Source organism: Equus asinus, chromosome 13 (assembly GCF_041296235.1).
Source record: "Equus asinus isolate D_3611 breed Donkey chromosome 13, EquAss-T2T_v2, whole genome shotgun sequence".
Taxonomy (NCBI): domain Eukaryota; kingdom Metazoa; phylum Chordata; class Mammalia; order Perissodactyla; family Equidae; genus Equus; species Equus asinus.
The window spans coordinates 4,667,092-4,685,378 of NC_091802.1; the positions used below are offsets into that span (position 1 = coordinate 4,667,092).

The 18,287-nt window shown below is 36.7% G+C and overlaps 1 protein-coding gene across 1 annotated transcript in view; it reads right to left on the reverse strand.

Annotated features, from left to right (window-relative positions):
* Positions 1–18,287, reverse strand: part of ZNF624 (zinc finger protein 624) — a 39,292-nt gene that overhangs the window by 12,451 nt on the left and 8,554 nt on the right. The window contains 4 exon segments of the mRNA XM_014864216.3: positions 152–247; positions 995–1,121; positions 10,533–10,598; positions 12,567–12,655. Coding sequence (XP_014719702.2) covers positions 152–247; positions 995–1,121; positions 10,533–10,598; positions 12,567–12,653 — 376 coding nt within the window. The 5' untranslated portion in view covers positions 12,654–12,655.

Below are 18,287 nucleotides of genomic sequence, written 5' to 3' on the forward strand. Positions count from 1 at the left end.
AGATGCAGGGAGAGAAGAAGAGAGGGGGAGAATCTTTTCCTCTGAGGTAGATTTGAGCAAAGATATCCCCCAAAATATTTCAGATGTTCTGCTCCATCCATGACCTATTAACTTGAAATAAATCCCATCCTTCTGGTTCTTATCAACCCACCTGGATAGGGCGTTCTTGAAATTTCTCTCACTACCACCCATGGTCCTTTTCCGTCCTCCAAATGAGATATCATGTCTGGTTTGGAAACTGCAAGCCCTGTTTGGAGAAAAATGAATAGGATTTGACTGTGCCTATGAGCAGAAACTATTGCCAAACTCAGGCTCAGTTCTTAATATTCTGTGCAGAGTGGCTATTACAGGAAGTTTTAGAGATGTGCTTTCCAACACAGTCGCCAATAGCCACATGTGTCTATTTAAATTTGAATTTAAACTAGTTAGAATTACATAAAATTTAAAATTCAGTTCTTCAGTTGGGCTATCCAGATTTCAAGTGCTCAACAGCCACAAGTGGCTGGTGCCTGCCATATTAGATACAGATACAGAACATTCCCATCACAGCAGAACATTCTACTGTACAGTGGTGTTACAGAGAATTACAAAGCTATCTCAAAGAAACTCAACACTATGATCTCAGGTTCGCTGTGGTATTAGATCATGGGAAAAAAGTGAGTTTAGAAAGAAAATGAACGTATTTGTTCCTTTCTTTCTAGAGGCATGGATAACTTTCATTTATGGAAGTAACTAGAAAAAACTTTTAGTTCTAAATCTGGGGGATTGTCAACAATCTCGAAGATTCCAATGGAATATGTATTTTTCACTCTAAAATGACAGACCATTTAGTTAAGAGCAAGGAATAGCACAACTCCCAACAATATGCCCCTAAGATTATGAGACTTTAATGCCTACACTCTGACCCAAAATTCAGTTAAGTACTTTATAGGCTCTACATCTTCAGAAAACCTGGTCAAATGGGCAGATACACGCACACAGAAGTTATCCTTACCCAGTGAGACAAGATTTCTATAATTCTCTAGCATCACATCCTTGTGCAGGTTCCTCTGTGTAGGGTCCATCAACCTCCACTCTTCCAATGTGAAGTCTATAGCCACATCTTTAAATGTCACTGATTCCTAAAATAAATGCATTGTGATCACCCAGGGACTATACAATTAGACCTGTTAGGCAGAGTGATACATACAAAATGGGGGAAGAACACCAGAAATCAGAATCACCAAACGACTATGGAGTCAACCAGTTCAACCCTGCAAGGACGTATGAATCTCTCCAGGGACGAGAACTTAAAACCACAGGAGGTTTTCAAAGTTTTAACTGATGCTAGGACTTTTTTCAGACTAATTCAAATCTGGCTTTCTGTAACTTCTCAATATTAGTCCTACTATATTATCTGGCATCAAACAGCATGGTTTCTTCCTTCCTTAGAAAGTCTTTAAAATTACTTGACAACAGCTAGTAGTTTCCACCCAAATCATCTTTTCTCCCTCAAAACCCTGCCTTATCTATAATATCAACTCGTTTACAGTTCCAATCTGTAAAATATAGCTTAACAGAAGATACAGTTTATCATTCAGATTGTAGATATGGAAAATTATAAGCTCTCTGAGAAAGAAAAATAAGAAATCATAGGACTCTGGGGAACTTCGTTGGTCAGGATATGAAATATACATGTGCTTGTATAAAAAAATGGAAGAATGAACCATAAAATTTTTTTAAATGGTTACGTAGTGGAGGAAGGAGGAAATAAGAGTGCAGAGGACTGGAACGGAAGCTGGACCCCTTGAATATTTTTTGTTTTGCGGATTTAACTTTTGAGCCATGTAAATACTTTATAATATGATAAAAGAAAAATTAAACTTAAAGAAAGCAATCTGTAAAAATTAAAAGTAAAATGAAACCAGCTGGTATCACATACATTCATCAGAGAGGAACTATTTTGAGTGACTTTAAAATACAGTAATTTTTCCTTATATTCTTTGTGACATATACCCTGAGGAGAAATAGAACTGCAAAAAACAAAAAGAACACATTTTCAGTAAAAAATCATATTGTTGGTGGTAGTGATGGAAATGCTATTTTGTAACTGTTGTGTGCGTAGTTTTGGATAAAGCAAATTAGTATAGGGATGTCAATGACAGCTAATAAATTTGACATGGGAGAAAGAAGATATAAATGTAATATTGATGAGATTATATAAAAACTCCACACATCCAAATCTGAACTGGAAGTATCAGTATAAACTCATGCAGTATTTTATTTTTCAGGAAAAATCCCATATTTCCTAGCTTTGTCTACTGAAAAGGCCTAGAAACAATAACCGAGGAGGCAGCATTATGCAAGCCAGACTGTGGCCTCTAAATATTACTTCCCACTAAAATGAACCAGGGCTGAGAACTTTCTGTCATACCCAAAAGCAAGGAAGCTATCAAAGACTACTAGGATTATGTCTAAGACATAGGAGACAACTTGAAGAGCCTCCCACTGGCCAATTATGGGACAATTTGAGCATCAATAAGGATAACAATCACAACGGATTTCAAAAACATCTAATACATTTAAAATTGTGATTTCACAATAACTACTATTTTTGCAGGATGCCTGGAAACTGGTAAATAAAGAGAAAGAAGCAATCTTTTGTCCTTCTTTTCCTATGCAAACGATATATATAGTTTGTATAGTAGTCAAATGTGATCAGAACGTCGATGAGGGGAGGTTTCTCTTTATGCAGGTACTCCAGCTAATACATGAAGAAGGAACAAAAGAATTAGAACATCACCATTTTGCAACCTCTAGTGAATTAAAGGATCATTGGTGGCTGCTAATTCACCATAGAAGCCTCACTTAGGCATTATGTACCTTCTGGTGGTATATACCAGAAATATGAAATACTACTGCTAAAAACATTTAAAAAAAATCAAAGTCTGAATCTGATCAAGCCTCTAGATCTAACTAACAATATAAAGGAAATATAGTGGACAAAGGAGCATGTTAAATAACCCCATGGCAATATTTACAATCAGTAAAATCTATATTGTGTGAAATTCCAAATCAATGTTGTCCAATAGAAATATAACGTAAGTCACATACACAATTTTAAATTTTGTAGTAGCCATATTAAAAATAACAAGAAACAAGTGAAACTAGTTTTAATTATATCTTTTATTTAGCATAATATATACAAAATATTATAATTTCAATAAGCAGTCAATATAAAAATTGTTAAGAAATACTTTACATTAATTTTTGTACTAAGTCTTTGAAATAGGACAGGTATTTTAAATTTACAGTAGATCTCAATTTGGCCTAGTCATATTTCAGATGCTCAATAGCCACATGTGGCTAGTGCCTACTGTACTGGACAACACCCCTCTGAAGTACAAATTCCTTGGTTTCTTCAATAAATGATTACAAGGGGAAAAAACGAGGGACGAGAAAACTCTAGATTAAAAGTGACCTAAGAGACAATATTAACTAATTATAACGTAGGAATCAACTGGGGAAACAAATACCAACTCAATACTTGATAATATTACGGCTTATTAATTTTTTAGCTGTAATAATGGTAATATACTTACTATTAAAAAATCTGTTATAGACATAATTTCTGAAACATTTATAGATGAAATTATATAATGTCTTATATTTTCTTCAAAATAATTAGTGAGGGAGGGTAGTATTATAGATGAAATATGATTGTTTGTGGGTCGATAATTGTTGAAGATGGGCAATAGATTCAACAGGATTCATCAAACTACTCTGTCTACTTTTGTATAAGCATAGTGCATATTATTTGTCAGGTACTCGTGTAAAGGCTTTTTATATGCAGTAATGACTGAAGCCTTACACTAAGGAAGGTCCTATTTACAGATAAGGAAAGTGAGGCATGGAGAGGTCAGGTGCTTTGCCTAAGTTCACAGAAGAGGCAAAATCTACATTCAAATCCAGGTAGTTTGGATCCAGAAGTCAAGCTCATAATCACCATACTCTATGATTTAGTAAACTCAGAGCCCTGATTAGCTGACTAACCAGGCAAAGGTCTCAAGTTAGATCAAATTTGGCTAAGATCTGCTCTATATCAGAAGAAACAGATTTCCTCTGGAGCGTTTTTCGGCCGTATAGGTATGTGTGCTTGTCAAATAGTTTAAACCTCTTTATTTGGACCTCAAAGTTTGTGAAACATGTTTTATATAATTCTGCTAATAATAAAACACGGCTAATGTGAGAGATAATGACAATTCATAAACTTTACTGTTAAACACTTCACACATAACTCAAATTATAATGAACTTACTGGGTTTGTTTTCTTTTTCCACCAAGAGCTAAGGCCCAGGAAACATCTAAGAAGGCCCTCAGCTTTCACTTGTGGCTTACTTTGAGGTTCTGTGCAAGCAAGAAGTGAAGTTTAAAGCAGAGTTGTAAACTTCCTGCCTAAGAGCACAAAGAATGCCCAACACATACAAAAGCCTTTTGGCAAATGCTGGAAGACTTCTTGGTTTAAGACATTTAAGGAAAACTATGTCCAATCATTAACCACTATGTTAACCACAGACTTCAGTGGCTGTATACAACAAAGAATACAAACTTTGCTGAATTAGTCCAGTAAAGTCACTAAATACACAAAGTAGCAGCAGCAGCAACAACAACAAACTGCAATAACCAACCCTAGAGTGGGAAGAATCTGATTTCCAGAGTTTCCACATTGTACTATTTAAAATATCAGGTTTTCAACAAAAAATTACCAGACATGCAAAGAAATAGGAAAGCACGGACCATAAACAGTAAAAAAAAAAGCAGTCAATGGATGTTGTCCCCAAGGAAGCCAAGGGATTGTACTTACTAAATAAGACATTAAATCAGCTATTATAAATATGTTCAAAGATCTAAAGAAAACCAGGTATAAAGAATTAAAGAAAATTAGGAGAATGACAGCTCATTAAATAGAAATTCTGGAGTTGAAAAAATACAATAAGTGAAATGAAAAATACACTAGAGGGATGAGCCAGCTATCTCACTACTGGGTATATACCCAAAGAACTTGAAATCAACAATTCAAAGAGACTTATGCACCCCTATGTTCATTGCAGCATTACTCACTATAACCAAGAAGTGGAAGCAACCCAAGTGCCCATCAACTGATGATTGGATAAAGAAGATGCGGTATATATATACAATGGACTACTACTCAGCTGCAAAAAAAAAAATCATCCCATTCACAACCAACGGATGAACCTTGAGGGCATCATGTTAAGTGAAATAAGCCAGACAGAGAAAGACAAACACCATATGATTTCACTCATATGCGGAATACAAACAAACTTACAGACAAAGAGAATAAATTAGTGATTACTGGAGTGGGGGGTGAAGGGTGGGCACAAAGGGTGAAGGGCCATACTTATATGGTATCTAACAGACAATAATGTACAACTGAAATCTCACTATGCTATAAGCTATTATGACCACAATAAAAAAAAGAAAAGGAAAAGAAAAATACACCAGAGGGGTTCAGTGAAAGGAGATAGCAAATTGAACAGAGGTATGGTATGAAAGTTTGTGTTTCCCCAAACTGGCATGTTTACATCCTAATGCCCCATGTGATGGTATTAGGAAGTGGGGCCTTTGGGAGGTGGTTAAGTTATGATGGAGAACCCTCATGAATGGAATTAGTGCCCTATAAAAGAGGCTCCAGAGAGATCCCTAGCCCCTTCCGTTACATGAGGATACAATGAGAAGTCTGTGACCCAGAAGAGAGTTCTCACCTGACCATGCTAGCACACTGTCTTGGACTTCCAGTCTCCAGAACTGTAAGAAATAAATTTCTGTTGTTTAAAAGCTACCCAGCCTACTGTATTTTGCTAAAGAAGCTCAAATGGACTAAGATAAGCAGGCAGAAAATTGAAGACAGATCAATTGAGATTATCCAGACTGAGGAACAGAAGCAAAGAAAGGATAAAATAATAGTATAGAGGAGGGGGAAGGGAATGGAGCTATATTTGAGCAAAGATTTATATACTATTAAAATTAAGTTGGCATTAATCTGAAATACATTGTTTTATGTCAAGATGTTAATTGTAATCCCTAGGGAAACAACTAAAGTAATAACTCAAAAAATATTGTGAAAGAAGCAAGAAGGGTTAATCAAATGGGATATTAGAAAATATCTAACATACATAAAAATCAGTAAAGGAGGAAGAAACAAATGAAAAAAGATGTAAGGCATAGAGAAAACAAATAGCAAAATGGCAGATATAAATTCTACCTTATCAGTCATTAAGCTAAAAGTAAATATACTGAACACTATAATCAAAATGAAGATATTGGCAGAAAGAAGTTTTCTTAAAATGATACAAATATATGCTGTGTACAGAAGACACTTTAAATTCAAAGACACAAATAGGTTGAATGTAAAAGGATGGAAAAATGTACTATGTGAACAGTACACAAAAGAGAGAGTAGTAATATTAATAATAGACAAAAATTGTTACTAGAAACAAAGAAAGATATTTTATAATGACAAAATGGTTAATGTATCAGCAAGACATAACAAATCTAAACATATATTCATCTAACAAAAGAACCTCAAAACACAGGAAGCAAGCTTTTACAGCATTGAAAACACAAAAAGACAATTCAACAATAACAGTTGGAGACTTCAATATCCCATTTTCAATAATGGGTAGAACAAGGCAGAAAATCAAGAAGGAAACGGAGGACTTGAAGAATACAATAAACTAGATCTAACAGACATCCATACAACACTGAGACAGCCAATAACAGCAGAACACACATTCTTCCCAAGTGTACATGGAGTATTCTCCAGGACTGACTACAGGTTAGGCCACAAAACAAGTACTAATAAATTTTAAAAGACTGAAATCGTACTTTGTATGATTTCGGATCACAATGGAATGAAACTACAAATCAATAAGAAAGAAAACTAGAAAACTCACAAATACGTAGAAATTAAACCACCGACTCAAACAGCCAATGGGTCAAAGAAGAAATCACAAGGGAATTTAAAAAATACTTTGAGACAAATGAAAATGAACCACTATAGATTAAAACTTGTGGGATACAGTGAAAACAGTGCTCAGAGGGAAATGTATACTTGTAAATGCCTATATCAAAATAAGATATCAAAAAAGATATCAAATCAATAACCTAAATTTATACCCCAAGGAACTATTCTTCTTAAGGAAGAACTACATTTTTTTTAAAAAGCAGAATAAAATAATAAATATTAGAACGGAAATAAACAAAAGAGAGAAGAGAAAAACAACAGAGAAAATCAACAAAAGCAAAAGTTGGTTCTTTGGAAAGATTACAAAAATGACAAACCCTTAGTTAGACTGACTAAGAAAAAACAGAGAAGACTCAAACTACTAAAATGAGTAATGAAAAAGAAGACATTACTACTGATCTTAAGAAATAAATGGATTATAAGGGAATACTATGAACAACTATATGCTAAGAAATTAGATAACCTAGAGGAAATGGACAGATTTCTAAGAAGACACAACTACCAAAACTGACTCAAGAAGACAGAAAATCTGAATAGATCTATAATAAGTAAACTTCCCACAAATAAAAGCCCAGCCTCAAATAGCTTCACTGGTGAATTCTACCAAACATTTTAAGAAGAATTAATGCCGATCTTTCACTAACCCTTCCAAAAAATAGAAGGGAATTCCCAACTCCTTCTATGAGGTCAGTATTACCAAAACTAGACAAAGTGTCACAAGAACCCTATAGATCCCTATCTCTTATAAATATGGACATAAAATCCTCAACAAAATACCAGCAAACTGAGTCTAGCAACAAATAAAGCATAATATACACTACAGCCAAATGAGATTTATCCCAGGAATACAAAGTTGATTTAATACATCAAAATCAATCACTACCATATTAATAGGATAAAGAACAAAACCCACTCAATCATCTCAATAGACTCATAAAAAGTATCCAACAAAATTCAAGAAACTAGAAATAGAATCAAACTTTATCAAGATGAAAAAGACCATCTATGAAAACCCAAATCATACTTAATGGTGAATGGCCATATGTATTCCCCCTGAGATTACAAACAAGACAAAGATGTCCTCTCTCCTCACTTCTGTTCAATACTGTACTGTGAATTTTAGCAAGGGAAATTAATAAGAAAAAAATCTATAAGGTATCCAGATCAGAAATGAAGAAATAAATATCTGTTTGCAAAAAACATAATTTCTGTTTACAGACCACATTATCTTGCATATAGAAAACCCTAAAGAATCTAGACACAAACACATGCAAAAAAACCTATTAGAACTAAATAAACTAGTTCAGCAAGGTTCAGGGTACAAGATCAATATACGTAACTCAATTATTTCTATACACTAGCAACAAACATTCCAAAAATAAACTAAGAAAAAGGGGCCAGCCCCGTGGCCAAGTGGTTAAGTTCGCACGCTCTGCTTCAGCGGCCAGGGGTTTCACTGGTTCAGATCCTGGGCACGGACATGGCACCACTCATCAGGACATACTGAGGTGGCGTCCCACATAGCACAACCACAGGCACTCACAACTAGAATATACGACTATGTACTGGGGGGCTTTGGGGAGAAGAAGAATCAAAAAAGAAGAATGGCAACAGTTGTTACCTCAGGTGCCAATCTTTAAAAAAAAAAAGAAAAAAATCCATTAAAAATAGCAAAAAACATAAAACACTTAGGAAGGAATTACCCAAAGATGTATGAGACCTGTACACTGAAAACTATAAAACATCACTGAAAGAAAATGAAGAATACCTAAATAAACAGGAAGACATCCCATATTCTTTCTATTGGAAAACTTCATACCGTTAAGATAGCAATACTCCTCATATTGACCAACAGATTCAACACAAGCCCTGTGAAAATTCCATCTGCCTTTTTTGGGTAGGAATAGAAATGTTAAAAAATATTATTAAAATATTGGTTCTACTCAGATTAAAAATTAAACAAAGCTAAATTCAGTACTTATGAACAGGATGCAGAATTTAAGGAAGAGCCAGACTGAAGATTAATCTTTTGCCAAGGAACCCCTCTGTCAGAAGAATAAAAATAAACCACATGAATTATTCATCATGTCAAAAATTATGGCATTTTCCTAAGGTTCAGGATTCAAAGTCTGAAATTTGAATATATTTACCTTAAAATTTTAAAGCCTAAATTGTCATATATTAAAGAACAATTTTAAGAATCATTGGTCCAGTACTAAATTTCCAAAAAAGTAGGCGTAAGACTGAATCTCAGAATGTATTTTCTCATAAAAACAAAGAAAAAAACACCTCAGTTTTACATAAAACATTTTTGGAATAAAACCAATCTTCAAAGCATAATTTTTTTTTCTTTTTGGTGAGGAAGGATTGGCCCTGAGCTGACATCTGTGCCAATCTTCCTCTATTTTGTATGCGGGTGGCCACCACAGCATGGATTGATGAGTGGTGTAGGTCTGAGCCTGGGATCCCAACCCGCGAAACTGGTCTGCCAAAGTGAAGTGTGCTGAACTTAACCACTATACTACTGGGCCAGTCCCTTCAAAGTATAATTTTCAAAAATGTAAAAAGATAATTCTAAAAAAAGGAAGATAAAGGGGTTGAATTTCTCCTATATAAATTTTTTTTTTTAAATTATAATTCTCCTAAGGTATAGTCAATACATGTCAAAGATTTACTTAAGTCATTAATGAGAGATTAGCATCTGGACAAAGCTGGTTCAAAGGAGATACAAGAAACAGATGAATAGATAGTGGAAAAAAGAATGCATGCGTAAGATTGAAAATTAGATAGAAATCTGGTAAATGACCTACAGGACAATAAAACCATAACTTTTGGGATTCTCTTTTCTCCTAGGTAGAAATAATTTGCAACTTTTCAATCTTCTGTAAGTTAACATCTAACTTGGGTTTGGATATTAATCAATAACAAATAGTAAGTCAAATCATGTAACCTTCCCTGCTACATCAGACGACCCTTCGACAGGCTGGTTAGACAAGGGCATAACATGACACTGAAAGGGCATAAATTTACCGTTTGCCTTATTTCTAAGTTTTGGATAATGTTTCTTAACACAATTCAGACATTTTTGACTTTGATTTTTTCTGGAAAAATCAGGCGGATTCTGTACTCACAAATAAGTAAGCTTAATAAATGTAATGCAATGAAAAAACTTAAACCAATTTAAACTCATCTTAAGAATATTGCCACCAATGTCCATGTATTCTTGATATTTTTAATGGTATTGGGTCTTACATTGTGAAGCAAGACTCAGACTGTGTGATATAGGATACATTATCATTAGCAATTATGATATGACTGTCAAATTAGGGCTGCCACCACTGAGAGAAATGAAATCTGTCAAATTAATGTCACCATACCTGGGGTTACGCCACCTATTAAGCAAAATGGTATTCACTGAGAAGTTGAAATGAACTGGGAACATTAAGAATAGGGACAGTAAAAGAGGTGCTTTTGCTTTATTCCCCTTACATACAAAGCTAAGTTTTACCTTTACCAATTCTGGTTCTTCTGCCTGAAGGTGAAGATCTTCCTCTGGCTGGGAAACTTCAGGACCCTGAGGGGATACAGGATAAGATCACTCAGTGATAGGCTGCCTAGGACCTACAGCAGAGCCTCAACAAGCACCACGAGTCCACTGTGGATGCGGTGTACATGGGATGACCTCTTTTACTGTTTTATTTACGGGTGAAATTAAGGTCCCACAGTAACATCCAATCATAATCTTCTTTCACTTCTTTGAGACAATAACACACACACAAGACTGAGAAAGATATAACTGCACAATTTTTAAAGAAGGCTTTTAACAAAGAACCTATCAAAACAAAAATAAACTTACAATAAGGGGCCTTCAAATGCTATATAATTCTTCTTTTTCATATGGGGATGAAATCTATTTCTCAGAGATTATCTATCTTGCTCAAGAATAATATTTAAAACCTGCTAACACCATCTGTTTTCTACAGTTGAAAAATCATTACAGTGTTTGGGGGTGGGAGGACATGTCTCAGTAGCCATCCAGGAGCTATTTTAGGGATCTCTCATAACATTGTTTTCTTCCAAACTTTAGAAACTATATCTCTATGAGGGCCCGATTTTATAAGTGAAATGAAATTTTACTATACCTTCTAGCAGTACTTATCAATTTTAGAATAAAATCTAAAATGTTGAGAAATTGTTATCTCTAAACAATTGTTCTCTAAAACATTGAGAAAATGTTATGTTATTTCTCTTCTCCCAAATTCTTCTTTAAAAAAATACAAATATTCAGCTTCCAGAAAATTAATGATGATGTAAAGGATGGGTTTGATCAGGCTAATACTAGACAAACACTTTGGATCTACTGGAAGTACAACATTTTGGTTTTTATTTATCATTTCAAGGGTATGTTTTAAGAACTATTTATATGTTCTTTATTCTGGCTACAAAGAATAAAAGATCACTACTACAGGTTTTTATAGATCATTACTATAACAAATTACATTTATTGGTATTACCTTTCTTCTGAATCTCCTATTTCAAAAAGTCACTGCTAAAACATAGCTTTTATCAAATTAATACCCTTCTCAAACACACCCAAACACACACACATACATATTTACACTTAAATGTCTTCAGAGAAACACTAAAAGATTCAGCTTAAATATCTAATTTCCAGTCCTATCTTTTTTCCATCTTAAATCACTAGCTCACCCACTGTTCTCTGCCTCAGGGCCTTGCCCTCAAATTCTCTTCTCACCTGAAGAACTCTCACAATACTTAATGACAATTTAAATCCGACTTGCTAATTGGGTACCAGCTTAAATCTAACTATCCTCATGAACTTTCTGTGACCAATTTAGCCCATACTAATGTCCCAGTTCTTTCCTTACATAGCACTCATCATCCTTATCATACCGCTCAGCAACTGTCATTCACCTAAATAAATCATGTAACTATTTCTTTTGTATGCCTTACCTCAATGAGACTGTAAGCTCCCTACAGCCAAGCACTGTGTCTTACACATCTTCTTTCTCTCCATGTCATCTATTAAGCTTGATCACTTCTTAATGGGTAGAAAAGAGGAGATCACTGAGAGTGGGTACAAGGGGAATGGTCCCTATGAATTAAGGGTGTGTGTGTATGCGTGTGTGTGTGTGTGTACATGTATTTGGTCCCCAAATTTCCTAAACAAAATTTCCAATTGGAAAATATTCCATTCTACTATCCCATAAATAACTGATTTCCTGAGAACAATACAAATTTAACATGATAAGTAAATTTCCCAGACTGCTTATCATGTCTAAAGATAGCCCAGATACTTTTCAAAAGATCATGTATCTTGATATCTGGTTCAATATGTATAGTGAATCTTCCTATAGGTTACAAGCTTTATGAAGATAAACCCAATATTTATGGGTCAAACAATTGGATTCAGTTACCAGAAGGAGTGTAGGTGAGATAGAGAAGTCACAAGACTTCAGGAAAAGTAGACATGCTCTTAAACCAAGACAAGAGGTGAGAATTAGAGGAAACCCCAACTTACCAGAGGTCCAACTGAAAAAACCACAGCAGCCATAATCTCTTCCTCTGGGTTCCCCTCTCTGGAAAAAGTGGAGACCTGCAAAGACATATCTGAGAAAGAGAAATAAGCCATGAAAACCAATCCTGCCTCGGAAACTTCAGACTCACCAAGTTGGAACCCTGACACTACGACTAAGCATGATCTCTCTAAAGAACACAAGATTAACCTCCAAGATCAGTGAGGGGAAAGGATTCTTACTCCTGAAGATCTTGAGATTTTAATACCATTAAATGCAGTCACAGCTATCAGGTCAGACACTGTACAAGGACCTTTTAAAATGCTTTCTCATTTGATCTTCACATCAACCTAATGGGAATTACATCCCCATTTTATAGCTGAAGAATTGGAGGCTTAGAAAAATTAAACTATTTACCCAAGGCCATGCATGGCTCCAAATCAGTCTAATTCCAATGTCCACACCTGTTCTACTAAATCAATTTGCTGTGCGAAGTGAGAGAAAATAATTCAACCTTTCTTTGCCATAATCATTACTCATCTACCAATGAAATATTCCCAAACTCTCTTTTTCCTGTATTTCCTGTGAGGAGTCAATTTGTTAAAATGTTAAGAGACCTCAGCTTCATATAAAGAGAACACAAAAACTTCCAGACTTCAAAGATATTATAAGAAACCTTGACGTGCTTCCCTCAATCTCATACTCAGATCTTTTTCTAGCCTTTCTATATCAGTCAAACTCAAACAAAAAGGAACTAGGGATAACAATAATAATGTAAGAGAAAGTGGAATTCAATGCACAAAGCATTAGGCAATAGTCCTTTGCCTAATGAAAAGTTATATGCCTAATAAAGGTTTTACACTGTGGAGAAATAGGGTGGCAGAGATCTTGTTCAGGTATCCCTAGGCACTGATTCTGCTTTTCTACCTTTCGTGAAGGATATGGCCTTACTGATGTTGAGTTTAGTTCAAAAACAACAACAGCCTCATGTTTGTAAACATTCTCTTAGCAAGTGCATAGTTGCAGAATGATGTTGCAAGACATATAAAAGGGCTGTGGCACAGTAAGAATTGAGCTTTCCAGATATTGTGAAATCCTACCATTTAATGACAGTTTCCCAGGCAGTTTGACACTCTCACCACCCAGTAGGACCTTTGAGGTCCCAAAGAATCTATGCTGAATTATGCCAAATCTGTGTCTGCATTATATGGACAATTTGCTTCCATTAAGAATCCACATCCAAGAGCTTTTATTCAAAAATGTAGTCTGAAGATCAGGAGCACCAACATCACTGAGAGCTTGTGAGAAATGCAAAATCTCAGGCCTAACTCTAGAACCTACTGAATGAGAATCAACCATTTTTTTTTTACAGATTGGCACCTGAGCTAACATCTGTTGCCAATATACTCTTCCTCTTCTTCTTCTTCTTTCCTAAGCCTCCAAGTACATAGTTCTATATTCTAGTTGTGAGTACCTCTGGCTGTGCTATGCGGGATGCCGCCTCAGTATGGCCTGATGAGCCATGCCATGTCCGCGCCCAGGATCCAAACTGGCAAAACCCTGGGCTGCCAAAGCAGAGAGTGCAAACTTAACCACTCGGCCATGAGGCTGGCCCTGAGAATCAACCTTTTAACAAGATCCCTCACTGATTCATATGCACACATTAAAGTTTAAGACACACTGATCTAAAATAGATCATGTCAACAAATTGGACAACCTAGAAGAAATGGATAAATTCCTAGAAACAGATAACCCAACATGATTGAATCATGAAGAAACAGAAAATCTAACAGATCAATTACTACTAAGGAGATTGAATCCGTAATCAAAAACCTCCAAACAGGGGTTGGCCCCATGGCCTAGTGGTTAAGTTCTGCATGCTCCACTTCGGTGGCCAGGGTTTGCTTCCTGGGTGTGGACCTATACCACTCGTCAGCAGCCGTGTCACGGCAGTGACCCATATACAAAATAGAGGAAGACTGGCATAGATGTTAGGTCAGGGTGAATCTCCCTCAGCAAAACAAAACAAAACAAAATCCCCAAACAAAAAAAGTCCAGGACCCAGATGGCTTCACTGGTGAATTCAACCAACACTTATAGAAGAATACCAATTCTTCTCAAACTCTTCCAAAAAACTAAAGAGAAGGGGACACTTCCTAAGTCATTTTACGAGGCCAACATCACCTTGATACCAAAACCAGACAAGAACAATACAAAAAAAGAAAATTACAGGCCAATATTGCTGAGGAACATAGATGCAAAAATCCTCAATGAAATACTAGCAAATCAAATACAACAACACATTAAAAAGATTGTACTCCAAAATCAAGTGGAATTTATTCCAGGGATACAAGGATGGGTCAACATTTGCAAATCAATCAACAGAATACACCACATTAACAAAATGAAGACTAAAAACCACCTCATCATCTCAATAGATGCAGAAAAAGCATTCACTGAGGTTCAGCATCCATTTATGATAAAAACTCTGAACAAAATGGGTATAGAAGGAAAGTATCTCAACATAATAAAGGTCATATATGACAAACCCACAGCTAACATTATACTCAACACTGAAAAACTGAAAGTTACCCCTTTAAGAAACGGAACAAGACAAGGATGCCCACTTTCACCAGTCTTGTTCAACAAAGTATCAGAAGTCCTAGCCAGAGTAATTAGGCAAGAAAATGAAATAAAAGGGATCCAAATTGTAGAGGAAGACGTAAAACTGTCAATATTTGCAGATAATATTTTATATATAGAAAACCATAAAGAATCCACCAAAAAACTATTAGAAGTAATAAATGAATACAGTAAAGTTATAGGTTACAAAACCAATATACAAAAATCAGTTGTCTTTCTATATACTAATAATGAACTAGCAGAAAAAGAAGTCAAGAAAACAAACCCATTTACAATGGTAAGAAAAAGAATCAAATAGAGCATCATGGCTGAGTAAGTCGTTCCCTTTGTCTCTCCTCTCTAAGCTACAACCAGTCAGACATCCAGTGACCAAAAAAGGACTCCCTGCTCAACACATCAGAACGTCTGAGCAATCCATGCACCTATACATCTGAAGGTGGGTGGACTAGACCTCCAGGAGGCAGAGGAACTAGGGAAGCAGCCCTTTCCCTCTCTTCTGGTTGGAAGCGATCCAAAATGTGGATTGTAAAACTGGTGTGCATGCCAGTGACCACAGGTTACAAGGGCAAACACAGCACTTGTGGCTTGGCCCCTGTTCCCAACCCCTAGCAGTGGTGGGTGGTGCACACGTCCTGAGGCTCTGGGACCTGGCCCTCTCCCCTTTCCCTAGCAATGGCACTGGTCTTTCCAGCAGTGGGGACTACATCCAAGGCATGAATTTCCCTGGCAGTAGTGGGGTCCCCTGATCGAAGGTTTCAGAGTAGGCCACCAGTTCATGCACCAGTGCCAGCAACCAGAGGCTGTGGACTCTGCTCCTCCCAGTGATGGTGGATGACACACACATCCTGAGGCTTCAGGACATAGAGTGGAGCCAGCCACCTGGCCTTTTCCCCTTCCCTGGCAGTGGTGTTGGTCTTTTCAGTGGTGGGGACTATATCCAAGGCATAAATTTCCCCGGCAGGAGCAGAGTGCCCTGACCTGAGGTCTCAAAAAGCATACTGGCAGGTGCCAGTGACCAGAGAATGCAGGGCCAGCAACAACACTTGTGGCTAAGGCCCTATTCCTCCCCTAGCATTGGCAGGTGGCACCTGTGATCTGAGGCTTCAGGAACCACAGTAGAACCTGAGACCCAGCACCCAGTGGTGGAACTCCCAAGACTGACTCTGTCTGCAGCAGGGGCTGTATACAAGAACCTGGGACCCCAACAGAGACACCTGCAAACCCAGTGTCCCCTGGCAGCAGTGCCACCAGCACCTCCAGATAACCCAGGAGCAGAAGTGCACATGGTGCACAGGGAAGCAGCACCTGGGCCCACAGAGAGCCCGTGGAGACCAAGTGAGAGAACATGAGACCCAAGAAACCCCAGAAGCAGCGGAAGTGCTCAAGGCTGGTGACCCTGGGGGCAACACCTGAGACTGCAGCAACATTGAAAGCAGCAAGGCACCAGCAACCTCAGAGGCAGAAGCAGCACAAGGAGGGCACTGATGACAACTGTAGCAGAGTGGAGGGTGGAAAGTGAAGGCTCTCAGATACAACCAGAAGCAGCTCAGAACCAAAGTAACCAAAGCTGTACCCAAATAAGACAGGTGGTTACTACCACAAATACACCAGCAGAGGATCAACTCATCAAACAGCATGAAAAACTACAGTAACACAACAGACCAGAAGGAGAATCACAGTTCTCCAGAAACCAAACTTGAAGTCACAGAAGATTACAATATGACTGACAGAGAATCCAAAATAGCTGTCATAAAGAAACTCAACAGGTTACAAGAAAGCTCAGAGAGACAGTTCAATGGGCTGAGGAATAAAATTAATGAACAGAAGGAGTACTTCACCACAGAGATTGAAGCTCTAAAAAAAACCAAACAGAAATTCTGGATATAAAGGACACAATTAATGAGATAAAAAATAATGTAGAAAGCATAAAAAATACAGCAGATCTAATGGAGGAGAGAACCAGTGAGCTTGAAGATAGAAATCTAGAGATGATTGAGATGGAGAAGAGAGGACTAAGATTTTTTAAAAATGAAGAAATTCTTTGAGAAATATCTAACTCAATTAGGAAAAGTAACATATAGGTATCCCAGAAGAGTGGGCAAAAGGAACAGAGAGCTTATTCAAAGAAATAATAGCTGAGAACTTTCCAAACCTGGGGGAAGAACTGGACATGCAAGTACATGAAGCTAACAGAACTCATAATTACATCAATGCAAAAAGACCCTCTCCAAAGCATATAATATTAAAACTTTCAAAAGTCAATGACAAAGAAAAAATATTAAAGGCAGCAAAAGAGAAGAAAATAACCTACAAAGGAACCCCCCACCAGGCTTTTGGAAGATTTCTCAGCAGAAACCTTACAGGCTAGGAGAGAGATGAATGATATAGTCAAAATACTGAAAGACAAAATCTATCCACCAAGAATACTCTATCCAGTGAAATTATCCTTCAGATATGACAGAGAAATAAAAGCTTTTGAAGAAAAGCAAATGCTGAGGGAGTTCATTGCCACTAGACCTGCCTTACAAGAAATGATGAAGGGAGCCCTCCTACCTGAAAAAAAAAGGGGGGAAGGATCAAAAATATTTCAGCAAGGTGAGAAATACACAAAATCAGAAAATTGCAGCTCTATATCCGAATAGGTTTGCAAACAATTATAAAACAAAGGATAAAGGTAAAGAAAGAGTCCAAAACAACTATAACCACTTCAATTTGGTAACAAACTCACAACACAAAAAAGAATAATTTGTGACAACAAAAACATAAAAAAGGAAGAGGAAAGGGATGGAACCTGCATAGGCTAATGGAGATAACAGAGTATCAGAAAATGGACTATCTCATCTATGAGATCTTTTATATAAACCTCATGGTGACCACAAAACAAAAAAATCAGAGCAGGATCACAAATCATAAACAAAGAGAAAACTGGGAAAACCATCACAGAAAACCACCAAACTGAAATGGCAGACAGAACTACAAGGGAAAAGAAACAATGGAAATATAGAACAACCAGAAAATAAAAGACAAAATGGCAGTACTAAGCCCTTATATATCAATAATCACTCTAAATGTAAACAGACTGA